Here is a 27,592-nt window from a genome sequence, read left to right on the forward strand (position 1 = left end):
TAAGGTCCTTTCAGGCAGGTATTGTTTATGAAGGTGCTTTATTTGACTTAATTTCTATGTATTTATGTCTGAGAATGATGGTGATTTAGTTCTCGTCTGTATTGTTTGTGACTAAGGGAGTTGTGTCTATTATTGTTTTGTTTGTCATGTATAATGTATGTCTGTTATGTATTAAGTGTTAATTTGTGTTGTGTGTATGTTGGACCCCAGGAAAAATAGCTAATGCTCTTGCTAATGGGGATCCTAAATAAAACAATTAGCTTTTGAATTGTGCCAATTCTTTCTACCAACTAAGAGGATGACAAGTGTATTAAATGCATGTGAAAGTAAGTGACTGATGATATACTTTTAAGCAGCCATACACCTCCTGATTGATGCCTGATCTTCCCCAAACACCATGTTTGTATCTGTTCCTCTTTTCTCTTCCAGGAGGGTTCAATTCCACCCCATTCACCAATGTTTTCTTTGATCCCCTTTGATTTCTGTGCTGCGGCTTCTTTGATCTGCAGCGTTCTCCCAAAGATGGTCCATCTCTGAGTTCCCAGGCCGTGGCGTTGATAGCATCTGAAGGAAACCATTAGGAGGATAAGATTGTCTTTCCCTTATTAGGGCTCTAAATTAACACCAGTGTAGTGATCTACGACAAGTTAGACGTCAAGATTAAAGCGCTTGCCGTCTGAACAAACAGTCCATTCAAAAATAAACATGATCTCAGAGCCAAAAGAATGCTTCAGAAGGTTTTTTTTTTAGAAATACACAGGAGAAAACAGTGTTGGTACCAGATGTACAGATAAGTAACCGTCATGTTATCTAGACCACAGGGAATCACGCCTCCCAAATATTACGGGAAAGAACGCAGAGCCAAAACATAAGGTATGTTTCACAATTAACTCTTTATTTGATGAGTCCTTTCACACTTTTCACAACATTTTTCTTTTGAAAACCACAAGCATCCTTAACTGCAACGCTCTTAAACACAAAACAGGAAAATCACTTGCACCGAGTCTGGTTGTGAAGAGATAATCATTTCCAAGTCAAAACAGGGTTTTCAGACTATTTACCCAGCTCTGCGTTAAATCACACATAAGATATTTAACGGTTTTACAATGTTTGATGTATTACTTTGAGAATATTAAGACCAGTAAGAGACAGAAAAGCTTAGCTCTATTGAGACTAGTTTCATAAACACCTGTCTCTGTCATTCGTGGACTAAAACGTACCAGGAACACAGGTTGTTAGGAATGATGCAGGGAAACAGAGTCAAGGAGCAACTTTTGATGAGATCAATATCCTTTAATTCCTTAAACTTCATAGATTATAAAAGGTTTGTGTTTTTATACAGTAAATGTAACACAAAGTAAAAAATGAGTGATCAGTATTTTGATGCCGGACCAAATTCTGAAGTAACAGCTTCAAAACGGTGGACTGTGAAGTTTAGCAATATCCAGGTGAAGAAACACAACTGATCCTTAAGCCAAGTGGCGTTAAAGGAAGTAGGTTTATCCTGTGTGTATTTACATGTTTGTAATTCAAACAATGCTCAACTCGTCCCTTGTCCGTCCAAGAAACGTATCGATCCTCAGGACAGAGCAGTGTGAACAACTCTCCACTTATTCCACGCAGTCCTCCCCCTCCGCCGGCCCCGTTTCCTCCTCCAGCTGCTTTATTTCACCACCGTGACAACGTGCTTTTCCTTCTCACACACCGCAGGAACGGTTCCTGGTTTGCTGTGCTTGCGGACATTTATCTCCCTGGAAAAAAAAAACAAAAAGAAATATTATGTAAATATTCAGGAAGAGGCAAATCACGGGGAAGATGCAGAGAGGGATGGAATCAGAGTCTGTCGTTGTCATAACTACATCACAAAATCTCAAGAAAGATAGAGTATTAGCCGCAGACTGTAAACCAGTCCTATGATAACGATGACACTGCCCATGAAAAAGAGGGAAGCAGACTGAGATAAGAGTCAGTGGACAGTGTGGCGGACGGGGATCCGTCCTGCTCAACTGCAGATGAGGACGCCGATTAAGATCACGTCATAGCGGACAGTCGTCTGTGAGATTGTCCATCAGGCTCGTGTGACTGCTCAGAGCCAGACACCGCTCCCTCACTATGATCACTTATCAGAAAAACATCAAAAGTGAGTGTTTATAAGGTCTGTATTAGAAAGTTGGATCACAACAGAGACAAAGTGTCCGGTGAAAGACCTGATCGACTTATAGTTTGCAGGTGGATTTAACAATAAGGAAATGCTTTTGATTATCATCACCATCCAGATTTTGAAGAGATTCTGGTATAAATGAGGCATCAAGCTGCTTTAGCTCTTCATATACAATCATGCTTCTTCCAACTTAGAAAAATATCAAAAATCAGGTCATTTCTTTCATCTAAAAAGAGACAGTTATACATGCATTTATTTCATCCCGGTTAGATTACTGCAATTCACTTTTTTCATGCCTCACTCAGCAAAATCTAAATAAACTACAGTTAATTCAAAATGCAGCAGCCAGACTCATTACCCGGTCCAACAGGAGAGAACATATCACACCAATTTTAAAGTCCCTTCACTGGCTCCCAGTCCGTTTTAGAGTGGATTTTAAAATTTTAATTATTACTTTTAAGGCTCGTATGGGGCTAGCTCCTGATTCCATAGCTGACCTCCTGACCTCATACAAGCCTGAACGCACCCTGAGATCCTCTGGTGGGTCATTCCTGGCCATTCCTTGGTCTAACTTAAAGACCAAGGGTGACCGGGCCTTTTCTGTTTTAGCCCCTCGCTTATGGAATGACCTGCCGGAGGAGATCAGGGGAGCTAACACACTGTCTTCTTTTAAGTCACTTTTAAAAACTCACTATTTTAGACTTGCGTTTAACTGATTGTATTATTTGTCTGTTTTTATTATCTCTCAATTGTGTCTTAATATTGTACTAATTATTTGTTTCCTGTTTTTAATTGCATGTAAAGCACTTTGTGACTTGTTTTTGAAAAGCGCTTTATAAATAAAGGTAGTATTATTATTATTATTATTATTATTATTATATTTGTGTGCATGTGAAGACCCGGTCCAGTGGTAACGACTGAGGGGTTGAAGCGACTTCCTTTACCTCAAAAATGATGCTATTGTACAAAACACACTACTTATTGGGATCTTTTCTTGAAAGTTTACAATTTTAAACTGTTTGTTCTTATAGTTTTACCCTCCGACCCCCCCCAAATGATAGAACATTGTATTTTTATAACGACACAATGAGAAGTTGATGGGAGAAAAGTGAATCCGCACTTTTGCCGGCGGGCCTCCTTCATGATCCTCAGCTCCTTGCTCTGGTGGTAGATGTTCTTGGGCAGATGTCGGTGACGGTGGATGCGTTGGATCTGAGGATGGTGCTGGAACTTCTGCTTCAGCTTCTGACTGTAGTTGGCCGCCTGTCTCTGCCTGGGAGCCAGCTGCATCATACCAGAGACAAAATAACAATCAAGTTTATGTTCAGGCCTTTAAAAAAAAAAAAAAAATGAAGTTAACAGGTGGAAGACTTTTGTTCACTTTGGTAAGAATGATCTTGTGAGGAAGCTCATGAGCAGGAATCCTACACTTCAGGATTCCTACTACGCTGCTGCTGGGAGACACTGAGATTCTAGATTGTCTTCACCACTTACGGCATCGTATTTTTGGCCTTCGTTGTTGTTTCCACTTTGCGTGTCTGCAGCTGATTTCCACTGACTGGCAGTGGTTTCTTATCTACTGTTCACACAGCAAACCCTTCAGTTAACGTCTCCTCTGAGACAGTCGTCATGGACTGCCAGTAAATTTGGGTCATTTGAAAGAACACTGTCATTTTTCTGATGAGGACAGCATCTTTCCCCCAGGATGACCCTTGCTGACTCTGCTTTACTCAAATTCACTTCACAGAGGACTCGGTGACTCGTTTGTCAGGTTATAATTATTCTAGCAGCCTTTACAGTAGTTTCAGTTGCCATGGTGAGAGGGTTCCTTCATTCGGGGGGACGTTGGGTACCGAGATTACTGCGAGTCTGGCGTCTGTTGCTCCCCACCAAGTTCACAGACAATGTGGTCTGAGTTCAGCGTGAGCGGTAGTTACAGCCGGCCCTTAGTTACAGTCGGCGAACATCATAAAATGTCGAATGCCACAGTAAGCAGTAACTTCAGCTTGACAACATACTCATTCAAAAGCAAATCAATGTCTGTTAAAAAGTGAAGACACCAGCTCAAAAACACCCCCACCCTCGCCCCCCCCATCCACCTCTGCTTCGCTCATAAAAACCGCCGGCTGCCTGGACGGGTCTCAGCTGGGTCTGCTCTCCTGGAAGGCTTTTATTCTAATTAAAAGCAAACGATTTGTCTCGGATTCAGTTTGTTGAGAAAGAGTTGTAAGATGCTGACCCTGTGGTACTGAACTAATCTTCCTGGATACACGGATAGTCGACCTCCTAAACATTGTTTTTCATAACTCAACCCGATATAGAGATGTGACAGCAGACGGCGCTGAGCTCGGACTTTGGTTTGGGGGGATTTAAATTTAGCAAAAGGCTGTAATGATCAAGACCAAGAATTTTCCTCAAAAGATGATTACAGACAAACTAGTTTTGTTTTGAAAATTTGCCACATGAGGAAAGACAGATACTGATGAAGAACAGGACTGAATGAAAAGTCACGTTTGTCCAAACTGAACAAGTGAATCGGCTTTGTCCTATTTACAAAATGACGAGTTGATAGCGCTGCAGCAAAGCAACGTTCTCCTGCTGATGCTCCCTCTGACAGGGTGTGGAAAACTGCAGAGACCGCAACTGCCAAAAACTCTTAAAACTATGACCACTAGATCTTTTTTGGCCTGGGGGAAAAAAGCAAAAAAAAAAAAAAAAAAAGCCAGTGAAGCAAGCTTTTGACAAAATTGGGCTAATTTGGCAGATAGTACTATATATGCAGTGAATTCTACCAATCAATCAAAACGTCAGGCATTATCAAGCAGCTTCGTTCATGAACGACCTTATCGGGTTAAAGTCAAAGATCTCCGGATATGAAAAGAGATTTTACTCTGTCGGGCCAAAAACAAAATTACACAACTGAATATTTTGTTAGTTGGCTTTTAGCTTTGGTTATGGAACAGTTGCCATGGCATCACTTCACTAACATGAAGCAATCTCATACAAGTCATTTCCATCCAGAGTTACAGTAATTTCTCACCAAGACCTTCTTTGATAACAGAAGGTTCTGTTACGTAAAGTCTCCTCCAACACAGAGATTCTCAGGTGCCCAGTCCACATGTGAAACTAACGTCCTCTGCTCCCTAAGCCTCTCTTTCATCATTCAAAACTTTGATGAATCCTGGCATCACCACCCTGGAACACGTCTGTGCCAGCAGTAAAGAAGATGCTGATCATCCAGCATGTTCAGCCATGGAGGGAGCATCACTTCATCTACTGTCAGTTCTGCTATTGATTTGTTTTGACTGAATTTCCAAATTTCAGCGAAATCCCATTGGGATCATTCAAGATTTCCAAACACATTTCCTCCTCAAGGATGGTGGTGTCCTGTTTTATTTTACGTGTTAGACAGCTTTTTACTTAATATTAGTGGTTGAAACAATCTCTTGAGTTGTTTTGGTCCTTGATGTAGCTCAACAAGGTGACATTTCTGAAACAGTCATCAGTTTAATCACTCAAGTCCCTTTCAAATGGGAGGCCCTACCCCCATTTCCTTTGTTATGTCCAAGTGGTGACTTTTTTTAATTATCCTTTTTTCAGCAGGAGGTTAGTTTAAATGACTAGGGTGAAAACTTTTAGTCATTGTCTGCTCATGTACTTTATTTCTTCTCTTTCTGTTTGTAAAAACCTGTGAGGTTCCCTACGCGTTTCAATTACTGTCAAGTGTGTTTCAGCCAGTTTTTCAAACAATCCCACATCTAAATCAAGCTATTGGCAACAATCTAGCTAAGGATTAAACTGGACTTTCCAAGAAATCAAAGTATAAATGTGCGAGAAGACAATCGATTATTGAGTGAGGTGCGTTCGACTCCGCCAAACTAGGTGGCGCCACGCGCACTTTTGCGTTGGCATTCTTCTGGTACAATTAGTAAACAAGCGTGAAGGAGGACAACTACATGCAAAAAATGGACGCTAACGATGCAGCAGCTCTGTAAATGTTGTGCATAATAAACATGATCATGTTGCAGGTAAGATGCAACAAAGTCCCCCTCTTCTTCTTCCGTTACCGTGTTGTTGTCATGCCGTGACTGTTATTATTCCCACTCCCGCAGCTCGTCACTCAGTAGCTCGGTTAAGCGTGGGTTGTGTATACATGCCGGAATAACTCGGATTACGACCATTATCTGGGACTAAAAACTCAATCTCAAGAGCTTCAGTTCGGTTCGACTTCAGCCCGTCTAAGGTGTATACGTGGCTTTTAGTCGGATTAAGGCAACAATTTCTGTTATGGCCCTTTTGCACTAGTACTTACTGAGCCAGACTCGGCTCGTCACGCCTCTACCCGCCTCCACCCGCCTTGTCCCCGTTTGTTTTTCCACAGCCAGGGGAGAAGTGGGCAGGTTGGGGTGAAGCTGCTGTGACGTACTCGATTGAGCAACCCCTTTGTTTGTGTCAGCGCTGATCAGAAATCAGCTGGAGCCGCGATCGGCTGAGAAAAAAACAGCCCGTCTACATCCCTTTTTTAATTCTCTCGTCAGTCACCAGGTTTATGAACATCTGCACCTCAGAGTTGGATCACCAAACAGACGTTTTGCGCTTTATAATAAAATCGCAGCGAGCTGCGAGTCGCTCTCGCTCTGACTCCCGCTTCCTGATTCAAACGTCTGCCGGCCCCGCCCCCCGACCAATCAGTGGCGTGGAGGGTGGTGACGTCAGAAATAGTCCCGGCTCAGCCCGGTTAGAACCTTGCAAGAATTGTTACAGAAAAAGTATCTGCTTGGCGCGGCTCTACCCGCCCTCAGGGCCGTGGCGGGTAGAACCGAGCTGAGGTGGTACTAGTGCAAAAGGGCCATTAGTGCATGTAAATGTACTGACTGATCTGATAAGACCGACCTCCGAGTCAACAGAATGGACAGCAATTTGCTCTACAACTGATCAGAAGCATTTTCAGGGTTTCCTTCAGTGACTGTACGCTCCTCTACAAAAGTTGTTTTACCACAGATGACCACACTTCAGTAATGTGGCAAAACCGACTGACCCATCGCTAAGAACCGCCCTCAGACACAGACGAGCCAGCGGCGGCTGAAGCTAGTCTGTACTTTTCAGCTCCATAGAAAAACCTTTTTGTGGTGTTTATGCCAAAAATAGAAAATAAAACAATATGACTGGGATACTTGCAAATACTGATTCCAGATAATCCAAGAAGATGTTCTACGGAGTTATCAACCGTATTTTTTAAGATTGTGTGTGTATCCCTCCACGGACTTAAATATACGGCATATTTAAGTCGCATTTGAACGCTCATCGACAAGGGGACACGGGTGTGTTTATTCGTCTTAAATTAGGGTTTTTAGACAGGCAGCCGCATTATAAAACTGTAACTAACGGCGATAGATTGTATGAGTTAGCAACAGTAACTAAGGGGGGGGGGATGACTTACTGACAGGTCAACTGTCAACACTCAAACACTGAAGCTGCTTGTCCTGATAGCCAGTGGAGATTTCTCTAACATTTCCAGCATCACATCCTATGACAGGACCGAATCAAAGAGTCCAGATGATCAACAGAAAAGTATTGGCCTAAATTACAAAAAGCTCCAACTGAAACTTGATTTCAAAAGGATTAAAGCTAAGAAACAGCGAATGAGCGCGTAGCAGCTGACAGAACTCCCCGTCAGTCCAGTGTGACGCCGTCAGACGCAGACAAAGCCTTGATTCAGCAATTCTTGATAATTAAAGGCCTTTTCGGTACAACTTGACTGTTAATGCTTCATTATGTTCAGAGTGGCCTCCGTTTAAGTGATTGGCCGATTTAAACTGCTGATTGGAGCAGCCCTTGTCCGATCCTTTAAGTGCAACGCTTGCAGATAAATCTTCTCTTAAACAGTGACAGTTAAGCAAGTGCCAAAAGCAAGCCATTTCCACTCTGAAGCTGCATTAAGAGAATAAGCAGGAGTGAATGTGATTAGGAGTGAAAGATGGCTCCTGGAGATGGCACACAAGATGCTACGGATCTTTATGATGCAGCCGTAGCTCATGTATGAGGCTTTGGAAAACCTCCCAGGGTTTCAAAACGAGCCTCAAGGCCAGCTAAAAACAAAATAATATTAGAGGCCTGATCTGTATTACAGACAATATTAGTAGTACTCACTAACAAGGACTGTTCCTGTGTGATTTGTCAGACCATGATACGAGTATTTTGAGTTTTCAGGGCTTCCCTTGCAAAAAGAGCCACCGTGCCAACTGGTACATCACACTTATTGAGAGTGATACTACCCTAAGTCAGCATCCATCAGGACATTTGGCAGCAGTAGCGCTGTAGCTCCTGGCAGAGCCACTCACTGTTACAGTGCTGAGGTGGGTGCAGCGCCAAGGCTGTGTTCAAGAATCCAGCCAACTCATAAAACAAGAGCAGCTTATAAATCGGAGGGAGATGCAATATACTTGATGGCTAAGGAAAATGCAACTGTTGACTGGTATGTACACAATGTTATGAGGAATTACCCAAAAAGAAGCCAAGAAGCTGCAAGTTCCCTGAAGTACAAAAGAAACGACTCATTCAAGGAAAAGCCGTGACGGGACTCACCACTCCCAGTTTCTCGGCTGCTTGGGCTTTCCAGAGTCGGATGTTCATTTCATCAGAACCGCTCAGGATGTACTTGCTGTCTGCCGACCACTTCACGCAGATGACGTGCTGCATGCGCTTGGTGTGGTAGACCTCCCTGCGTTTGAAAAAGAACAAAGGAAATTAAGCAACACAATACAACCAACAAATCCTCTTAAACTGAACATAACGGGCTGTTCTCAAGCACATATGCTGACATGCTGCCAGCACACTGCAGTAAATTACAGTGTGCTGAAAAATAACACCATACAACACCACTAACGTTCTGCTGACCCTGCTTGGCCAGGGAAACATGATTGTTCAAATAAGATTACCACCGTCAGCGCAAAACATTTAGCCAAGATTAACAAAGAGTGATCAATTCTGTACCAGTCAGTTTATATGCAACATGTTTATAGTTGTTACCGTTATGAATAATAATTATATATATATAATATATAATATATATATATATATATATATATATATATATATACATATATATATATATATATATATAAAATAATATACAGGACTGTCTCAGAAAATTTGAATATTGTGATAAAGTTCTTTATTTTCTGTAATGCAATTTTAAAAAAACAAAAATGTCATACATTCTGGATTCATTACAAATCAACTGAAATATTGCAAGCCTTTTATTATTTTAATATTGCTGATTATGGCTTACAGTTTAAGATTAAGATTCCCAGAATATTCAAATTTTTTCAGATAGGATATTTGAGTTTTCTTAAGCTGTAAGCCATAATCAGCAATATTAAAATAATAAAAGGCTTGCAATATTTCAGTTGATTTGTAATGAATCCAGAATGTATGACATTTTTGTTTTTGTAATTGCATTACAGAAAATCACAATATTCTAATTTTCTGAGACAGTCCTGTATATTTAAAAAGGTTAAGTTTGAAGGTTGAATTCTTTGAGTTTTGGAAGTCGCAAATAAAAACCATATTTTTAAATAACTTGTGTTTCAACTTTTAGTGAAAGATGACTTTCACTTCTGTAATGAATGAAGTGCAATCTTGACTTTAACACTTAATAATACTATTGTTGTGTGCAGGTGTGTGTGTGTGTGTGTATTGATCAGTAAAAGGTAAAGGTTTAGGCAGGCCCACCCATTTACCTCCATTGGTTACCCGTAAAATTCAGAATCCAGTTTAAAATTCTATTACTTGCGTATAAAGCCCAAAACGGCTTAGCTCCGCATTATTTGCAAGACCTGATAGTGCCTTATGTTCCTGTCAGAGCTCTCCGTTCTCAGAGTGCAGGTTTACTCGTAGTTCCTAGAGTATCTAAATGTAGATTTGGAGGGCGGGCGTTCTGCTATCAGGCACCACTACTATGGAACCAACTTCCAATCTGGGTTAAGGAGGCTGACACCACCTCCATCTTTAAAACTAAACTTAAAACATTTCTGTTTAGTAAAGCCTATAGTTAGTGTTTAGTAAACCTCTAGCTGGTGTTGGTAAATCTCTAGGTAGTGTAAACTTTAGTGTGTCAGAGTCGCTCCTGTAGTTTCTTGTGCTGGCCCCCCCTTCTCCTCCCTTTTCTCTCTTTTGTCCATGTTGCAGCATCCTTTGCCGGACACCGGAACCTGCAGGTGGTCGTGGGTGGCTTGTAGCTTGCATTACGGAGCACAAGTCTTTCCCTGACCCTGCACCCCAACCTGGAACTTGCTGATTGGGCCGGAGCTTCGGGAGCTGCATGCTGGCCTGCGGTCCCCACCCCTGGTCATCCCGTTGCTGGCCCCCCCTTCTCCTCCCTTTTCTCTCTTTTGTCCTGCAGGTGGTTGTGGGTGGCTTGTAGCTTGCATTACGGAGCACAAGTCTTTCCCCGACCCTGCACCCCAACCTGGGACTTGCTGATTGGGCCGGAGCTTCGGGAGCTGTGTGCTGGCCTGCGGTCCCCACCCCTGGTCATCCCGTTGCTGCTTCCACCTGCCTGCTGTGTTGTTGCCGTCCCTGACCCACCAGTCTGGCCCTCGGCAGGAGGGTCCCCCCTTATGAGCCTGGTCCTGCTCAAGGTTTCTTCCCTCCTAAAGGGGAGTTTTTTCCTTGCCACTGTTTGGCTTAAGGTTTTTCTCCCACTAGGGGAGTTTTTACCTGCCATTGTTTATGTAATAACTGCTCGGGGGTCATGTTCTGGGTATGGGTCTCTGTAAAGCGTCTAGAGACAACTCTGTTGTATTAGACGCTATATAAATAAAATTGAATTGAAAATTGAATTTACCTTCAGTGAGGAATTTCTGCAGTCTGGTACACTCCCGTTTCTGGTGGTTTTACTAACCTGCTGTGCCCGCCGTCCTTGGGGAAGATGCGAATGGTCTTGTCGAAACTGGCAGACACAAATTCCTGCCCAGTGGGAGAATAGTCCACATCTAGAACTGCAGACACGTGGTCCATGTGTACCAACATGGGCTTCTCCAGGTACCTCATGTCATATGTGTACAGACTGGTGAGACAAAGGGAAACCAGTAACTGACCTGTGGCTGAAAACACTCAACAGGACATCTAAACATGATGGGTGACGTCCCAATATAACCATAAGTTCCCACGGTTTAAATGATGGAAAAATGCATTTGTTTGTTAAAATACTACACAAAAAAAAATAAATTCTGATTTGTTTGATGCATGAATTGTAATTATTCTCTTTTAGACTCACTTATAGTCTTCATTTGCACATGTAAAGTAATAGGCTTCCATGGGGTTCCAGCATAAAGTGTTGGTCCTCATTGTCATGATAACCTAAAGAATAAAATGAAGTCATTTTTCAGCCTTTCATTGTTAAAAATACATTAAAAAAAGACATATCCACAAACAGTTTGGTGGCTCTACCTTTTTAAGTGGTGCCGAGTCTCGCATGTCATATAAAACTATACTTCTGTCAGAGGCACAGCTTGCAAGAAGTTCCGTCTATGAAGAGACAAAAAGCTCACTTTAAAAAAAAAGGTAACAAGTCTGGTTATCATATAACAAGTTAAAATACTGGTAATGTGTAGCAGAAAAACTGTTCAGAGTGTGATTGATACAACACATGGTGTCTCACCTCCACAGGGTTGAAGCGGATGGCGCTGAAGCTGTCTACACCCCAAGTAAAGGAGCGGATGGGGGTGCTTCTCTGCTCATCCCAGATGTCCACCTGCTGGCCACATGTTGCAAATACACCATCTGTTCGGTGATGGTCCAGCCCTGTGAACACCGTCTAAGAGAAAAATATATATATTTATTAACATGGCCACAGTGAGACACAGTTGACCTACATTCAGTGGCTACTTTATATACACATAATAAGTAGACCTGTTCAATTGCTCACAGATGCAAATATTTAACCAGACAATGCCGGATGTCACGTCGACACGTCACAGTAATTCAATGATATTCAAGCAGAATCATCTCTCAGGTTTACAGATAATGGGTTAAAGGGAAAATATCCAGTCAGTAAGGGTTCTCTATCAGCACAGAGAAAATGACCAAACTTGTTTGCGATGATGGAAAAATAAGTCAACCCCCCAAAAAAGGTGACATGACACGCCTTGAGGTAGATTCTCTACAACAGAAGACCACACTGAGCACCACTCATACCAGCAAAGAGAAGAAAACTAAAGCTACAATCCTCACAGGCTGGCTGTAATTGGTAATTGTTGCCCGGTTCTGATTAATCTCAATTTCTGCTGTGACATTCAGATGGTAGGGTCCGAATTAGATGTAAACAGCATGAGTGTGGATCTAACCGGCCTTGTGTCGGTAGCTCCCTTTTACATGGCTGGATACACTGTGTTTATTAAAACGAATTTAGCGTGTTGCCTGTCCATTTTACAGTAACTGACACGGGGTTAGGTGTTGAGCTGACAAGGAGGTCTGCAGGCTGCTCCTCCTCCTCCGAGGCGAGGAAACCATACATTGGGATATAACAGAACAATAGTATGCAACTGGCTACTAAAATGACCGGAGTTAGAAAGTTCTATGCGGTGAACGACCACAACAGTAAGAGAGACTGCACTGGTAATACTTTAATTTGTGCTACATGATTTTGGGGGGAAAGCCACTGATTAAATCCTGTTGTTATTTAAGGTATCTGGCATATGTTCCATCTGGTAAAGTTGGAGGTTTTTTCTTTGCACAGTTTAGACCTCTTAGTAACAGATGAGTATCATTTACACACTGAAGCCGTGCTGACCATGTCTATACTCTTAGGAAGATGTCACAAAGCTCAAATCCTCCAAAACTAGTTTCTTTTTTTTTTTAAATATATTTTTATCCCGGTTTTTTCCCCCATTTTATCACCCAGTGCTCCTACCTAAGTAACAGTCCTGGACAACCCCAGGAGGGCCCTGCACTGAGCTCAGGTCTCCTCCTTAACCTGAGGAGTGAGCAGGCAGCATCTTTTCACCAGGGTGGGGTTTCTCCGGCCGGACGTAGCGCGTGGAAGGATCACGTTATTCTGGCCAGATCCTCCCCACCCCAACTGGCGCCCCGGCCGGCCAGAGGGGGCAGTAGAGCCCAGGACTGTGTGCATGTTTTTGTGAGGTTAGCATTAGATACCAAGGGAACACGGGGAGAACATGCAAACTCCACACAGAAAGATCCTTTCGCCAACCCCACCCAGGGTGTGGGCGCTGAAGTCATGGGGGAACTAACACGCACTTCAGCGCCCACAGCGTCCCCGGCGGGAATCGAACCCAGGACCTTCTTGCTGTGAGACGGCTGCACTACCTGCTGCGCCACCGTGCCCCCTCAAAACTAGTTTCTTGTACAAGGCATGTCAAGGATATGTAGATGGCACATATGCAGCAACTGTGTGATGCAATCATGTCAATATGGACCCCAATCTCTGAGGAATGTTTGCAGCTTCTTGTTGAATCTGTTCTATTAGTAAGGCTTGTGTTAATTAGTAATTAACACAAGCCTTAACGCAAAAAAGGTGTCCCTAATAAATTGGTCATATTGTAATTGCATCTGTTCTTAATAATTACAGCCAAGATGATCATACCTTGCCCAGGATAGTGTTAAGTGGCTCCTCTTCCTCTCCATAACCCGGTGCTTCCATTTTCCATTGCTTGATTGTTTGGTCATCACCAACCTGTGATGGTCAGTGAGATTTAATAAAGTGATGCTACATCGAGGTGCGACATTTAAAAGTAGTCATTTAAAAGTAATCTTTTGGAGATGTCAAAGGTCATCACTTACTGTAAAGAAAGAATTTCCACAGTGTCTGACAACCATCCCTCGCACAAAACCTTCATGTGCTTGAAGAGTCCGGACGCTTTCATGCTTGGTGAGATTCCACACTTTCACCTACAGGGGATAACAATCCAAGTTAAAAAGTGAAAGAGGCTTTTAACAAGGTAATGTATACCACCGGCCGGGTGTATATCTGACCTCGCCGTCGCAGGAGCCCGACAGCAGGGTGGAGAGACTCTTGGTGTGCTTGGCCATACAGTTCACCCCATCCCTGTGGCCCTCCAGGGACGCCAGGAACGGCTTGGCAAACACCCGCTCCAGCTTGGTGGCATTCAGAGCCCGGCTGTACTCTCTGCTCACCTCGAACGGATGAAGGGACGGGTCATAGTTCCTGGGGACTGACAACAAGACAACAGTCAGGACATGCCTTTTGTAGGTATGACATCAACTCAAATAAAATAATAAAACACGTTTACACAAATCAAGTCTTTCTGATAACCATCTCGAAATGTTGTGTCGCTCCATAACTAGAAAACTACAATTTAAAACACATATGTGAGGTATACATTATATTTTTATATGTAACCTGCGAGGACACTGAGATCAGACTTATACAGGACTGTCTCAGAAAATTAGAATATTGTGATAAAGTTCTTTATTTTCTGTAATGCAATTAAAAAAACTAAAATGTCATACATTCTGGATTCATTACAAATCAACTGAAATATTGCAAGCATTTTATTATTTTAATATTGCTGATTATGGCTTACAGTTTAAGATTAAGATTCCCAGAATATTCTATTTTTTTGAGATAGGATATTTGAGTTTTCTTAAGCTGTAAGCCATGATCAGCAATATTAAAATAATAAAAGGCTTGCAATATTTCAGTTGATTTGTAATGAATCCAGAATGTATGACATTTTTGTTTTTGTAATTGCATTACAGAAAATCACAATATTCTAATTTTCTGAGACAGTCCTGTAAATATTTCAGTCTAAACTGGAAATTCACATTGAAGTTAGTTAGAAATGTGCGTTTGTATTCTGTGCTACTTCCTCTGAAGCAATGTTTATGTTTCTTCAATCACCACTCCTTAATCCTTTACTGTAGACGTACACTTTACCTAATTACGTATTTTTTTACTGCTTAAGTAATTAAGTAATTGTATTAACTTAGCTCGTGTTTATCTTTAATAACATCACACGCCTTCACTGTGTAGCCCCATGTTGGTGGAAATAATCTTACCACGCTGGATATCCAGTTTGGTCTCCCGGACATAGTCATCCGGGTTTCTTGAAAGGACTTTAACTTTCATTTGTTACTTTTACGAAATCTATCACGGACTTAAAATGTTGTTTTTGTTTGTTTTTTTGTGGCAAAAATATTAGCAAGTGACGAAAAAGTCGCCCATGTGTTGACGAAGAAGAGATAGTCCGGCTCCGCGGTGCATTGTGGGATGTCCGGTCTTCCTGGTTACGACAAGAAAAAAAAGAGAGAAGAAGAATTCAAGCAAGTTGCCAACATTTAGAAGGAACTGAACCGGAAATGTAACCTGAACTTATTTTACTTCATTTTAATTTATTTTGAGGTGGTACACGGTCATACCTAAACAGTGGTGTAATGAAGAGCATAAGCAGAATTGCACATTGTGCAATGTGTTCAGCTGGGTGAAAAAAATGTTTGCTTTTTAATGTAAATATATCAATGGAATGGACTATGTTTAAGCATGAAGTCCATGAGAGTGCAAAAGCTAAGTTACAATGATCAAATATTACTAATTTTAGAATATACAGATTGCACTGTGTATATACAAAATACAAAAAATATAGAAATAAAATATGCAAAACCTATTTTGTAAGTAGTAGATGTATAAATACACACTCCAGCTAGAGCACTGAGGTGCATACATACATCAGGTCCTCTGGTCCCAGATCAAGACTGGACAACAGAGTGGAGTGATTTTTCATGGCAACTCTTGGACTGCTGAACAGTTTCACTTTTAATATAAGAGCTCCTGACTCTATAAATAATTTTAAAGCCCCATTTATTTTTTTTCTTTCTCACCATTGGCACCATTGTGTGTGTGTACATATATATATCCTTTGCAGGGTCACGGGGGTCTGCTGGAGCCTATCCCAGCTCATTTCAGGTGAGAGGCAGGCCTAATATGCCTAATATAGGCCTAATATATATATATATATATATATATATATATATATATATATATATATATATATATATATATATATATATATACATATATATATTGGGCAAGGCAAGGCAAGTTTATTTGTATAGCACAATTCAGCACAAGGTAATTCAAAGTGCTTTACATCAACATTAAAAGCGGCCAGACACAATTAAACAGTAAATAACAGATAAAATGATAAGAAAAGAGGTAAATAAATAAAAAGCACAAGTTGTTAAAAAGTAAGGGCAGTAGAGTACAGCGGGTACGCTTCAGTAAACAGTAATGTTTTTAGCCATGATTTAAAGGAGCAGAATAACTGAATGCTGCCTCACCTTGCTTGGTTCTTGTTCTTTATATATGTTTTTTTAATCAAAACTTTGTATTTTGTCACTCAATAGCAGGCTTTTACTGTCTGTCGCCATTGTCGTTCTGCTGGTATGGTTTTATTTTGAAAGTCCAGAGCGGAAGTATTCCCCCGCTGCGTCACCTTTACTAACACACTAACATTAGCAGCAAGTAAAGGTCGAGAGGAGTCTCCAGCCCTGACACCTGAACACGATCTCAGCCATGCAGAGCACACGCGTGTCAGAAACGTGCTGCTGACATGCTGTGACCATGAGAGGACTACACCGGACTGTACTTATATTCTCTAGCGGGTTCCACCAGTTGTCCCAGCCTGGTAAAGTGAGTTTGTTTGCAGCAGCGGCGCAGCTGAGGCGGTGCTAGTTCAGGTGTTTACCTGCTACCATGAGCTCCGCCCCTGACCACGGTGCCGGCGGCGGGGCCGGGGCGGCTCTGCCCGCTCCGCCCGGGCTGGCGGGACCCAAGGCTGGGGTTTTCCAGCGGCTCTTCAGCCATGTGAAGGTAGAGACCCTGGCAGCGGGGCTGAGTGGGGGGGTGGTGTCCACGCTGGTGCTGCACCCGCTGGACCTCGTCAAGATCAGGTTTGCAGGTACATGTGTACAAATACACTCCACACACCACTATCTTCTCAGATGTGACCTTATTAGATGTATTTGTACAAAATGTAAGAGTTTAAACTCGTTCCTTCTTGATAAACTTGTTATCTTGTGCTTTATTCAGCTGTCATCATGAAATGTGAATGTGTTTTATTCTAGTGAGTGATGGCCTGGACCTGAGGCCGAGGTACAGTGGTATGGGTCACTGTATGAAGACTATCTGGCAGCAGGAGGGCCTGAGGGGCCTTTACCAAGGAGTTACCCCCAACATCTGGGGGGCCGGGGCATCCTGGGGCCTCTACTTCTTCTTGTATGTAAACTTTACCTGCAAATCTGTTTGATGGCAACTGCTTAAACGTGATGATTTTTTTTGTGTGTGTGCTTGAAACAGATATGTTGACAGGGTTCATACGTTTTGAAAAAAACTGGAAAAGTCATGGAATTTGAAAATGTCATTTTCAAGGCCTGGAAAAGATTTGGAAACATAAGTTCACCCCAAAAGTTTTGGAAAAGTCATGGAATTTATTTTTCTCGTTTAATGATAACATTTAGTAATAACAGCCTATAAGGTAGATTTAAAATTGATCAATAAATATTTCGTATAGAAAAGTCCGTGCCGAGCATCTTGCGCATCATGCAGATCGGTTATTATTACAGTTATTACAGTTATATTAGATTACTATACAACATATACTACAACATAGTGCTGGTATATCAGTGTTAGTTTAAACAAATGTTTATTTTGTATAAAACCATAATTTTCATTAGATCTCCACTGTGGTGACTTTTACATAGTTTTATTCCTATATTTCATTCATACATTGATGTTTTAGAGGTCATGTATAGTCATGGAAACTTGCTGCTAAGTCATGGAAATGTGTTGGTTAAAATGTGTATGAACCCTGTGTTAGTCTTTAGTCTGTTGCTGTGAAGTGTCTTATTTTCCTCTTTTTTTTTTTACTTTCTGTGCAGCTACACAGCAATCAAAGGCTACACAAAAGAAGGTCGTGAGACTGAACTGAGCGCTGCAGAGCACCTGGTGTCAGCGGCTGAAGCAGGTCTGTCCCTAACCTGTTTAAACTGTGCTGATCTGGTTCTGCAACCCCCTCTAATAATCAGCACGTGGCCAGTAACAACAGCTGGACACTGCCCCAAAGTGGCCGGAACTGATACGGGATAGATACAACTTAATACACAGAGTTTTAGTTCATAATGCGTTTCACAGGGTCACATGGGTCTGCTTCCTCCTGCTGAAATTAAGTTAGCGGCTGAAAATTAAGCTTTTACTATGTTTTCTGCAAACACAGAGGAAGGAAGAGAGAGAGGACTTTTTATAGCCTCTGAAAGCCTGGCTATAAAACTCAGTGACCAAAATGAAGATTCTGCCCCAACATAGATATATTTTAATGTATTTATGTCAATAGAAGGATCACAAATGCAAAAAGGGCCACTTTAATCCATGTATATGCCAACTTTTATATTTTTCTCCATGTATAAAGCATAAATTAGGCTGTTATGATTGTGCATTTTAATTTGATAATCAACCATTATGGAAGTAGTTAATTTTGTTATATATACTTTTCAGTGTGTGTGTGTGTGTGTGTGTGTGTGTGTGTGTGTGTGTGTGTGTGTGTGTGTGTGTGTGTGTGTGTGTGTGTGTGTGTGTGTGTGTGTGTGTGTGTGTGTGTGTGTGTGTGTGTGTGTGTGTGTGGCCTACCTTCAGGCTAATTTTGCCAAATTTGTACATACTTATTTATTGGCTGACTGTTAAAACCTGGTATAAACACGCATATGCATGAGCTCAGATCCCAAATAAACTGCTTTAAGTGCATTACAGGCACAGCAGCTATTTTTACTGTTAGTAAAGGTATTTGATTATTTTTGGGCTGTTGTTAAAACTTCTGCAGAGAGACCTGTTCAAAATGAAAGCTGGACTGATGCTGAGCCTTACAACATCTCTGATCTATCGTTTTATATATTGTCTCTTACTTTCATCGATGAGTGTTACCTGGCCTTATATTAAACCAGCCACAAATCTGTGTGTTTAAAAATGATCATAAAGTGTATCTGATAAACTGCTTTGACTACCGTCTGTGACCTATTATGAGCTTAATCATGTTAATTTCCTGTCCTCTAGGCATTTTAACGCTCACCATTACCAATCCAATCTGGGTCACGAAGACCCGGCTGGTTCTGCAGTACGGTACTGACCACAGCAGTAAGCAGTACCAGGGCATGGTAGACGCTTTGGTCAAGATCTACCGCAACGAGGGAGTGCCAGGACTGTACAAGGTGGGAAATCAAAGAATCCTGTGATTTCCATATAATTGAGGACGTCACACAGAGATGTTTTAGGATAGCCTATCAATACACTCAAGAAAATACTCTCTAGTCCCGCCTGGATCTATCAATATTTAAGCAAAGTTTAATCACTCACCTAGCCTTCACTATCTTATAAGCTCAATTCATTCCGAGAGAGAACTCCTTTACATTTCAGTCAGCATTACTGAATTCTTCACTAAAAATGCTTTTAAAGATATGCTTGAAGCAGCAGTGATAAAGTGTATCTGTGTGGGGTTTTCACATACCTCAGTATTACACACAGACTGATTAAAAGTGTATCTGCTCTAAAGGGTTACGTTCCTGGTCTGTTCGGTACGTCTCACGGAGCGCTGCAGTTTATGGCCTATGAAGAGCTCAAGAGAGACTACAACAAATACAAGAAAGTGTCCTCGGATGCGAAGTTGGTGAGTCTTTAACTTGAGGGTGAAAACATGCACAGTGGTTCTTAAAACTCTGGGGCAATGCTTTTATGGAGCCAAATCAAGGCCAAAAGTTTTGCTAATTTGAAGATAACATTTGAACCTGAAAATTCTTTTTTACAGTTTCAAATTTTTTTTTTCAGTTTCAGAACTTTTTATTTCAGTTTCAAATCTTTTTTTTCAGTTTCAGACTTTTGGCCCCTATCTGGCATAGGGGGCGTGGCATCATGAGTGACAGCAGAACAGAGAAGGCGGGGGACTTTCCTCAGTCATGTTGCCTTCAGGAAACGTAGGTTGCAGAAGTTATCAGTAGAAGTATGATTCAACACTGTATATACACCATATTCACGTGATTGGCAGTGAAAAAAACGGATACTAGTGACACATTTCTGCTTAAAAAGCTGTTTTAGACCGTACTTGGCACCAATCGCAGTATAAAAGCAATAAACTATGCCAGACTGTACAGTTCAACAGCCACACTTTAAAGTTTTCCCACTTCGAGTGACATTTCCCACTTCCACATACTACCAAGTACGGTCTAAAACAGCTTTTTAAACAGAAATGTGTCACTAGTATCCGTTTTGTCCACTGCCAATCACGTGAATATAGTGTATACAGTGTTGAATCAACTTCTACTGATAACTTCTGCAACCTACGTTTCCTGAAGGCAACATGACGCCTTCATGACCCCCGCCTTCTCTGTTATGCTGTCACTCATGATGCCACGCCCCTCTCAGTTGATGCCACGCCCCCTACGCCAGATTGGGGCCAAAAATCTGAAACGGAAAAAAAAAATTGAAACTGAAAAAAAAAGATCTGAAACTGAAAAAAAAGATCTGAAACTGAAAAAAAGATTTGAAACTGAAATAAAAAGTTCTGAAACTGAAAAAAAGATGTGATACTGAGAAAAAAATAATTGAAACTGGAAAAAAGAATTTTCAGGTTCAAATTTTATTTTCAAATTAGCAAAACTTTTGGCCTTGATTTGGCTCCATATGCTTTCAGCTTCTGAGCCCACATTTTATAACGAGAGCCATCAAATTGTTTGTACTGCTATGCTCATTTCTGATAACTCTCCATGTGTCTGTGTAAACAGAACCCATTGGAGTATATTGCAATGGCAGCAGCATCTAAATTATTTGCTGTGGCCACAACATACCCATATCAGGTGGTGCGGGCCCGCCTGCAAGACCAGCACAATAGATACAATGGAGTTATTGATGTCGTCAGACGGACGTGGAGGTATGGCATTGATGTGAACGTGCCACCCAGTTCTTAAACTCTGTGTTTGTCCGGTCCGAGTGGCGCGTGTCATCTTCTGGCTCTCTTTGCAGGAACGAAGGCGCCATTGGTTTCTACAAAGGCATCATCCCCAACCTGATCCGCGTCACCCCGGCCTGCTGCATCACTTTTGTGGTTTACGAGAACGTGTCCCGCTTCCTCCTGGGGTCGTAATAAATGTGGCTTATAAAGCATGAAGCGGACGGCGGCGAAGCGCTCCGGGCTGACGCTGACACATTGGTGCCATGTGGACACGTGGAGGAGACTGTCAGACTGAGGTCGGACTCTCGGTTAGGAAAGGCTTTCACTTGCACCGAAAGTGAATGGAGGAGAAGTTGCCAAGCAAAGCTGCAGAGTCAACAGCTGATTGGCTCTGCGTCCACGTCCTCCACCTTCAGTTTTAATTCTGGATTGTCTGTGAAAAAATAATGATCTGCCTCTGATTCAGACGCACAATTAAGTCACGGGGAGGACATTTGCTGCTGTTCAGCCCAATTAATGTAATCAATACTTCTGAGAGCATTTTTTTTTTTTTCTTTCCAATAGATGGGAAGTGTAAGTCGGTGTTTTGGGCATATTTCATGAGAAAGACTAATGAAGTCTTTAAACACGCAAAAGTGATGTTTACATTGTTGATTTTCAGGCAGCAGAAGGAGAAATGACATAAAAATGCTTAAAGCTTGACTTATCTGTGCCTAGATCGTCTCAGGTTTCTGGTTTCATGTGTGTTTCTCTCAGATGTTCCTATGTGGACATCAGTGATGGTTTTTGGAATAAAACACACCAACACATTTCTTACTAAATGTATGGTTTTTACAAACACGTGCACAGCTTTTTCAACATTTTGTCTTAAAACCCAAACTTCTCTTTTCCTGCCTGAAAGAAGAAAACGTATTAAATGTGTTATTTTGGCCTATGTTGGATGAAGTTTTGGTGAAATCATTGGTGAAAATTATAAGCAATTACGAGATGAAGTCTTTAAAAAAAAGATTACTTTATTAAAAAAAAGTAATGCATACAAAATCACAGAGTACACAGTTTAAGCATCATCAGCTCTTGTAAAATAGTAACAGTACTCTAATTAGCACCCACAAGCAGATATCGCTACAGTACATTTATTTCTAGCAGAAAGAACATCAGTACTTGTTTACAGGCCTGTCAGCCGGTACAGAAACGAAACAAAAGGATTCAAGTTACCATCGGTGATGCTGCGGTGCCTCAGCAAACCGTACCTGATTATTTCTAGATGACATACTCTTACACTAAACAGTCTGGATCCTCCCTTTTATGCAACTGGGTTCCTTATTTAGGCAGTTCTTCCACAATAATTCTGGACACTGAATTCCAGCCTGTAGATGCGTCTCCTCTGGGATAGTCTGCACAGGTCCCCACCCACACCGCCACATCCACCAGTCCTGCTTTGACGCCCTCACATAGTCCCTCCACTGCAGAGAGAAAGGGTGGGGGGGGGACAGGAGAGGGCTAATGAGTTTCAGGGAACACCTTCATGGAAAGTGTGAATCGGTTTAGTTTTTGACATTGGCAGACTCCAGTTTTTTAGTGAGTATTGTTTTAAACCGGCTCCCCCGCAGAAGTTCAATGAACGGTCAGCTGGACGTCGCTGGTGCCACGAGTCTGAATGAAAAGCCTAGCAATTGAGTCGGCATAAAGCCACAATTAAAAATGAGCTTAGCTGGGCTAAAAATGACTGAACCGAAGTCATTTTTAGCTCCGGTTCTGATCAAATGTAACAAAGTTAGGAAGAAAAAATAACTTTCTTCACAGCAAAAAAAAAAAAACATACCATTTTACAATCCCTGGCTACCAGGATGTCCAACTGTTCTTGTACAACTGCAATTTCTCATAATTACACAGATTTTTAAAAAGGGAGCTGTTACAAGCCTTTAGTCCATCTTTAGAGAACTTTTAGATGTAATAAACTGATCTACATGCAGACAGCAGTTTCATGAGGCATGAGACTGGCAGCAGTCATTCTTATTCTGAGTGTGAGTAAGCATATTTTCTCATGTTATCTTGTACAGGACTGTCTCAGAAAATTAGAATATTGTGATTTTCTATAATGCAATTACAAAAACAAAAATGTCATACATTCTGGATTCATTACAAATCAACTGAAATATTGCAAGCCTTTTATTATTTTAATATTGCTGATCATGGCTCACACTTTAAGAAAACCCAAATATCCTATCTCAGAAAATTAGAATATCCTGGGAATCTTAAACTGTAAGGCATAATCAGCAATATTAAAATAATAAAAGGCTTGCAATATTTCAGTTGATTTGTAATGAATGTATGACATTTTAGTTTTTTTTAATTGCATTACAGAAAATAAAGAACTTTATCACAATATTCTAATTTTCTGAGACAGTCCTATATTTATATATATATATATATATATATATATATATATATATATATATATATATATATATATATATATATATAAAAAAAATCATATTGGAAAGGATTTTGATCGCTGAATTCAGTTTTTATTAATTAATCATTGTAACTTAGATGAAAATATGATCATAATATAAAATACATATAAATAAAATGTGACCACAGCTGAACCAGCTCTGTTGTTGGTTCAGAGAGGTTTTCGTACAACCGATCCTACCACTGGAGTCGTACCTGAGGACGTTCTGTGGATGTTGATGGTTGAGTTGAGCTCAGGACTTCCCTGGTCCAAGTAAATGATGGACTCGACTGGCAGGGGGCCGGTGCACTCCGCTCCATTAAAGGTGAAGTACCACCGCTGACAGCACGCATTCTTGCACTTGAGTCTCAGAGATCCGCTGAACAGGACTCTGAGGGCGCTGTCTGAGCGCAGCTTGGTGAACGTGCAGTCCTGCAACACAGCAACAAACGGGTCAGATGTGTTACGTTCATGTGTCTTTAATGACAAAACAAAAAAATCATCAGGATCCCACACTTACAGCTATTTTACCCAGGTCTATCCCATAATTCAGAGCGCTCCAGGCACACTGCTTGTAGTTGGGCCTCCAGGGCTCCTCGAAAATCTCGCTCACGCATTCTCCTTTTTCACCTTTGAGCCCGTCCCGGCCGGGGATACCTGGGGTTCCTGGGATGCCGTTGGCCCCGGGGTTACCCTCCCTGCCAGGGGTGCCTGCCGGGCCCTGCAAGCAGCTGCCGTACTGGAGGGGGGGGGGAGAGAAACAACACAGAAGGGAAATGGTTGCAGAAACCGACACTGAAACAAAGCCATACAACAACATGCACTGAATCTATTGTTTATGAAGCTCCGGTTTCACATTTTCATTTCATTATTTTCTTCTTAAGGAGGCTTAAATCCACATACATGCACAGACACTTAAACGCTGACATCTATTCAGCTATCACACACAAAAGAAGGAGGAATTCACCACAAATGCAAATTGAGCATACAAGTGTAAAAAGAGACCTGTCTGATCCAAACCGAGACAAGCAACAACATGAAGCTACAAATGGGATCAGATCATATGCTGACAAGGAGTTTAAGGCCTAAATCAGAAGGTGTCTCTCCACCCATGTTTCCGCATGATTCATCCTCTGCTATGTCTAAAACACATGCATCTTACTCAAGCTGACCCAGACAAGCGCAGGGCCAGGAGAGCTCGCCAAATACAGAGAGAGTGTCCACATACAGAGAGAGACACAATGAGGATCCCCTTGGGTTTGTGTAATAAGTACCTCCGAGAGACATATTGACCAACAGGTTGTAAAGTGTAGAATAACTGCTCCACTTTTAGCTGCACATGGGTTTTCATTTTGGTTTGGGTGATTTGTAATAGCTTCAGCCCCAACAAAAGACATAAAGTGACACGTAGAAGAGCATCCTGGGCCTTAGGCAAACACAGACGCTGCCAAAACTGGTCGGGTCTGAGTTCCTGTTGGGTCATTTTTGCCCTTTTGCTCGAGCAGTTATGATGGGTAAGTGGCCAAAAAGCATTAAAAATAATACAAGAAAAAAAAAGGGCCGACACTGGAAGAGGGGAACAAAAGAGCCATTGCTTCAGTTTCAACATCTTGTCCTGGCTAAAATCCCTCGGGTGAAGTTAAAAAAAAAAAAAAGGACTTCAGACTATCTGAGGTTCAAAAGCACCTAGAATTAAAGAGAACTGCAGTAGTTTGGTGTCAGCTGCTGTGAAACAGATGGTTGAGGGTCTGGTTTAGCCATCAAGCAGCGAGTGCTGGTGAAACCTGGAAAAATGAAACCTTACATCATCTCTATAGGACACTCAAGGCTGTGATGAAACTGCTGACTGGTATGTGTGTGCTGGAGCTGAACCTGCGGTGTCTCCCGCTCAGAAAGACGGATAAAACCTCCTTTTACCTCCACTAACTGAGGACAGAATATGGAAAGGACACACGGTCTGCATAAGTTTTGAAACTTGGTTGACATTCAGAGAGGGAGAAGGCTGGATGTTTTATTAAAGGCAGGATTTCTGGAGCCTTTTCAAAGCACACTAATGAATGGAACCTCTGTCCACACAGCCGCACAGCAGACTTTTATATTAGTTTTCTTGCAGGCTCTTTGGGTAGGGGCTCTGCCTGTCTGCATGAGTCAGTCTCCACTCATGCCAACTGTTAGCAGACAGTCCAGTACTATGGCTGGAAACATAAAGGCTGCCATTTGCCATGAAGTGGTGAGGTATTGGTGGCATTTCATGCGTTAGTCATCACCAAAGCAAGCTCTGAATCGTTCTTTGGCCGTGCAGTAAGCTGAAATAAAGTCCAGCTGTGATAACTTTCTGATTCAGAAAATCGAGCAAAGATGCAAAATTGGATTTTATGATTACCATGCTGTTCAGATAAGCAGATCTGTCCTCACTGGCGTGCCTAGTGCAGTTGGGCTTGTCTGCATCATTTCCAGTGCACTAGACACAAAATGGCAACAAAATATGATATTGATCAAATATGTCACATCACATTTGCAGTTTGAGCTCAGTGGTGTTAAAAGAGGAGTAAACTGACTTCTGGGAGTATCTCGTGGTGGGATGGGGGGTGGGATCCCAAGAGGTCCAGCAAAATAAAAGCAGAATTCACTTTTATTTTCCAGCAGATTAAAGAGGTGATCAAACTGTGTCCTTCCATCCCACACTGAGGCAAAGCAGAGCAGGCCATGCAACTCTGTTACCCACGACTGGGCATGCGGGTGGACTTAAGTGTGATGAAAGGTGCTTTTTTTTGCAACGATTCAGTTATTTTGAATGAATTCAGTCCAATGCAGACATACAATAGCAGCCGCAGTCTATTTATTTATTATTTAAATAAATAAATATGCAGCCACACAGATAACAAAGACAGTATGAGCCTGACTCAAACTTCCTGTTAGGGACTTTTTTTCCCTCCTTTCTGTACACTCAGTTTTCCATACAGCTGCCAAACGCGGAATATAACAGGATCAGCTGACAATGAGGGACAAAAAAAAGTTTTTTGTGATCTGTAGGTGGAACCAGTAATTTAGAGAGGACACACTCCCACATGTGGATGAATCAGCAATGTCATGCAGTTTTTCTCATTGTTCTAGGTTGCATTTTGGGAAACATGTAGCTTATAAATACATCTGGCAAATTACACATGCACGGCCCAAGAAAAATAAAAGGCAGGGATGAGAGCAAGGAATTTACTGAATAAATAAATAAATGAATGAACGTTGAATGAGACGCACTAAGAATGCAACAAAGCAGGCTGATGAATTAATGGCAGTGGATTGGATAATTATTTTATGTTAAAAGTTACATCAAATTCTTTCATTTTTACATCTTAATCCCTCTTACCTTGTCTGCGTCAGGATCTTTTCGATATCCCCTGTTTTTCACCTTTTCTACCCCGTAGAGCGGCAGCGCCAGGCAGGCGAGGAGCAGCAGCGCAGCGACACCAGACATCATACCGGCCGGAGTGTGTGTGTGTCTGGGGGACGGAGACACTGACTGGGGCTGCAGATCCAGATCCAGCTCCAGCTCCAGCCGGCTGCACCTCCAGGGAGGAGGAGGGCAGGGACAGAGAGAAGGAGCCAGTCAACTTGCAGGGAGGCAGCTCCAAGGAAAAAAAAAAAACGTCCCCCTGAGATTGGTGCGGGCGCGCCATGACGCGCGAGAAGTTCCGCGTAAAATGCAAATAAAACTATCGGAAAATCTGATAAACCCACATTTTATTCAGAATAAAACATGCAAAATCTCATGAATCTCATTAACTGTATATTTGATTGCAGCTCCATGTCTCAGGAAGGCTGGAAAAGTGGTGGCACTAAAAAGAAACACCTGGAGGAACATCTTGCAGCCATTTAGGTTAATTGGTTGCAGATCGGTGGCATAACTACAAACATTCTTGGATAAATGCGTTTCCATATGGAAAACGGTGCAAAGACTTTAAATAACTCTTTTAGCAGAGAGCATAGTATCCCAACAGACTGTGT

General features: G+C 41.7%; 3 protein-coding genes across 5 annotated transcripts; 1 reads left to right on the forward strand and 2 right to left on the reverse strand.

Annotated features, from left to right (window-relative positions):
- Positions 1-863: 863 nt before the first annotated feature.
- dcaf13 (ddb1 and cul4 associated factor 13) lies at positions 864-15,411 on the reverse strand. The gene is made up of 11 exons (XM_061718199.1): positions 15,206-15,411; positions 14,159-14,358; positions 13,967-14,074; positions 13,770-13,859; positions 11,826-11,981; positions 11,615-11,692; positions 11,442-11,524; positions 11,067-11,231; positions 8,747-8,882; positions 3,282-3,445; positions 864-1,751 (listed from the first exon to the last, which is right to left on the reverse strand). Exons 1-11 carry the CDS (start codon positions 15,273-15,275, stop codon positions 1,664-1,666), a joined length of 1,338 nt encoding a protein of 445 aa, XP_061574183.1. The 5' UTR covers positions 15,276-15,411; the 3' UTR covers positions 864-1,663.
- A 1,227-nt stretch (positions 15,412-16,638) lies between these two features.
- LOC133440872 (solute carrier family 25 member 32-like) lies at positions 16,639-21,446 on the forward strand. The gene is made up of 7 exons (XM_061718200.1): positions 16,639-17,103; positions 17,270-17,420; positions 18,083-18,168; positions 19,248-19,402; positions 19,744-19,857; positions 20,969-21,114; positions 21,207-21,446. The coding sequence occupies exons 1-7, from the start codon at positions 16,899-16,901 to the stop codon at positions 21,325-21,327; spliced, it is 978 nt and encodes a 325-aa protein (XP_061574184.1). The 5' UTR covers positions 16,639-16,898; the 3' UTR covers positions 21,328-21,446.
- Positions 21,447-22,400: 954 nt separating this feature from the next.
- Positions 22,401-27,162, reverse strand: cthrc1b (collagen triple helix repeat containing 1b). 3 transcript variants are annotated; one of them, XM_061718202.1, is made up of 5 exons: positions 26,955-27,162; positions 25,974-26,051; positions 24,111-24,329; positions 23,806-24,022; positions 22,401-22,598 (listed from the first exon to the last, which is right to left on the reverse strand). In XM_061718202.1, the coding sequence occupies exons 1-5, from the start codon at positions 27,063-27,065 to the stop codon at positions 22,456-22,458; spliced, it is 768 nt and encodes a 255-aa protein (XP_061574186.1). In that variant the 5' UTR covers positions 27,066-27,162; the 3' UTR covers positions 22,401-22,455. The 3 variants fall into 3 exon arrangements, with proteins under 3 accessions (XP_061574186.1, XP_061574185.1, XP_061574187.1); XM_061718201.1 differs by lacking the exon at positions 26,955-27,162 and adding an exon at positions 26,149-26,351; XM_061718203.1 differs by lacking the exon at positions 25,974-26,051 and having other exon boundaries at positions 26,955-27,154.
- Between the last annotated feature and the right edge of the window lie 430 nt (positions 27,163-27,592).

The sequence above is a fragment of the Cololabis saira genome, chromosome 3 (assembly GCF_033807715.1).
Source record: "Cololabis saira isolate AMF1-May2022 chromosome 3, fColSai1.1, whole genome shotgun sequence".
Classification (NCBI taxonomy): domain Eukaryota; kingdom Metazoa; phylum Chordata; class Actinopteri; order Beloniformes; family Belonidae; genus Cololabis; species Cololabis saira.

Excerpts from the sequence above, each read along its gene's own strand:
- dcaf13 (XM_061718199.1), bottom strand. The coding sequence starts at position 15,275 with ATGAAAGTTAAAGTCCTTTCAAGAAACCCGGATGACTATGTCCGGGAG. Across the intron at positions 14,359-15,205 it reads CAAACTGGATATCCAGCGTG|TCCCCAGGAACTATGACCCG; the intron begins GTAAGATTATTT and ends TCTTGTTGTCAG. Across the intron at positions 11,232-11,441 it reads TGTGCAAATGAAGACTATAA|TCTGTACACATATGACATGA; the intron begins GTGAGTCTAAAA and ends TTGTCTCACCAG.
- cthrc1b (XM_061718201.1), bottom strand. The coding sequence starts at position 26,298 with ATGGCCTGCTCTGCTTTGCCTCAGTGTGGGATGGAAGGACACAGTTTG. Across the intron at positions 24,023-24,110 it reads TAGACCTGGGTAAAATAGCT|GACTGCACGTTCACCAAGCT; the intron begins GTAAGTGTGGGA and ends GCTGTGTTGCAG. Across the intron at positions 22,599-23,805 it reads CATCCACAGAACGTCCTCAG|TGGAGGGACTATGTGAGGGC; the intron begins GTACGACTCCAG and ends TTCTCTCTGCAG.
- LOC133440872 (XM_061718200.1), top strand. The coding sequence starts at position 16,899 with ATGAGCTCCGCCCCTGACCACGGTGCCGGCGGCGGGGCCGGGGCGGCT. Across the intron at positions 18,169-19,247 it reads GGTGTCAGCGGCTGAAGCAG|GCATTTTAACGCTCACCATT; the intron begins GTCTGTCCCTAA and ends CCTGTCCTCTAG. Across the intron at positions 21,115-21,206 it reads GTCGTCAGACGGACGTGGAG|GAACGAAGGCGCCATTGGTT; the intron begins GTATGGCATTGA and ends CTCTCTTTGCAG.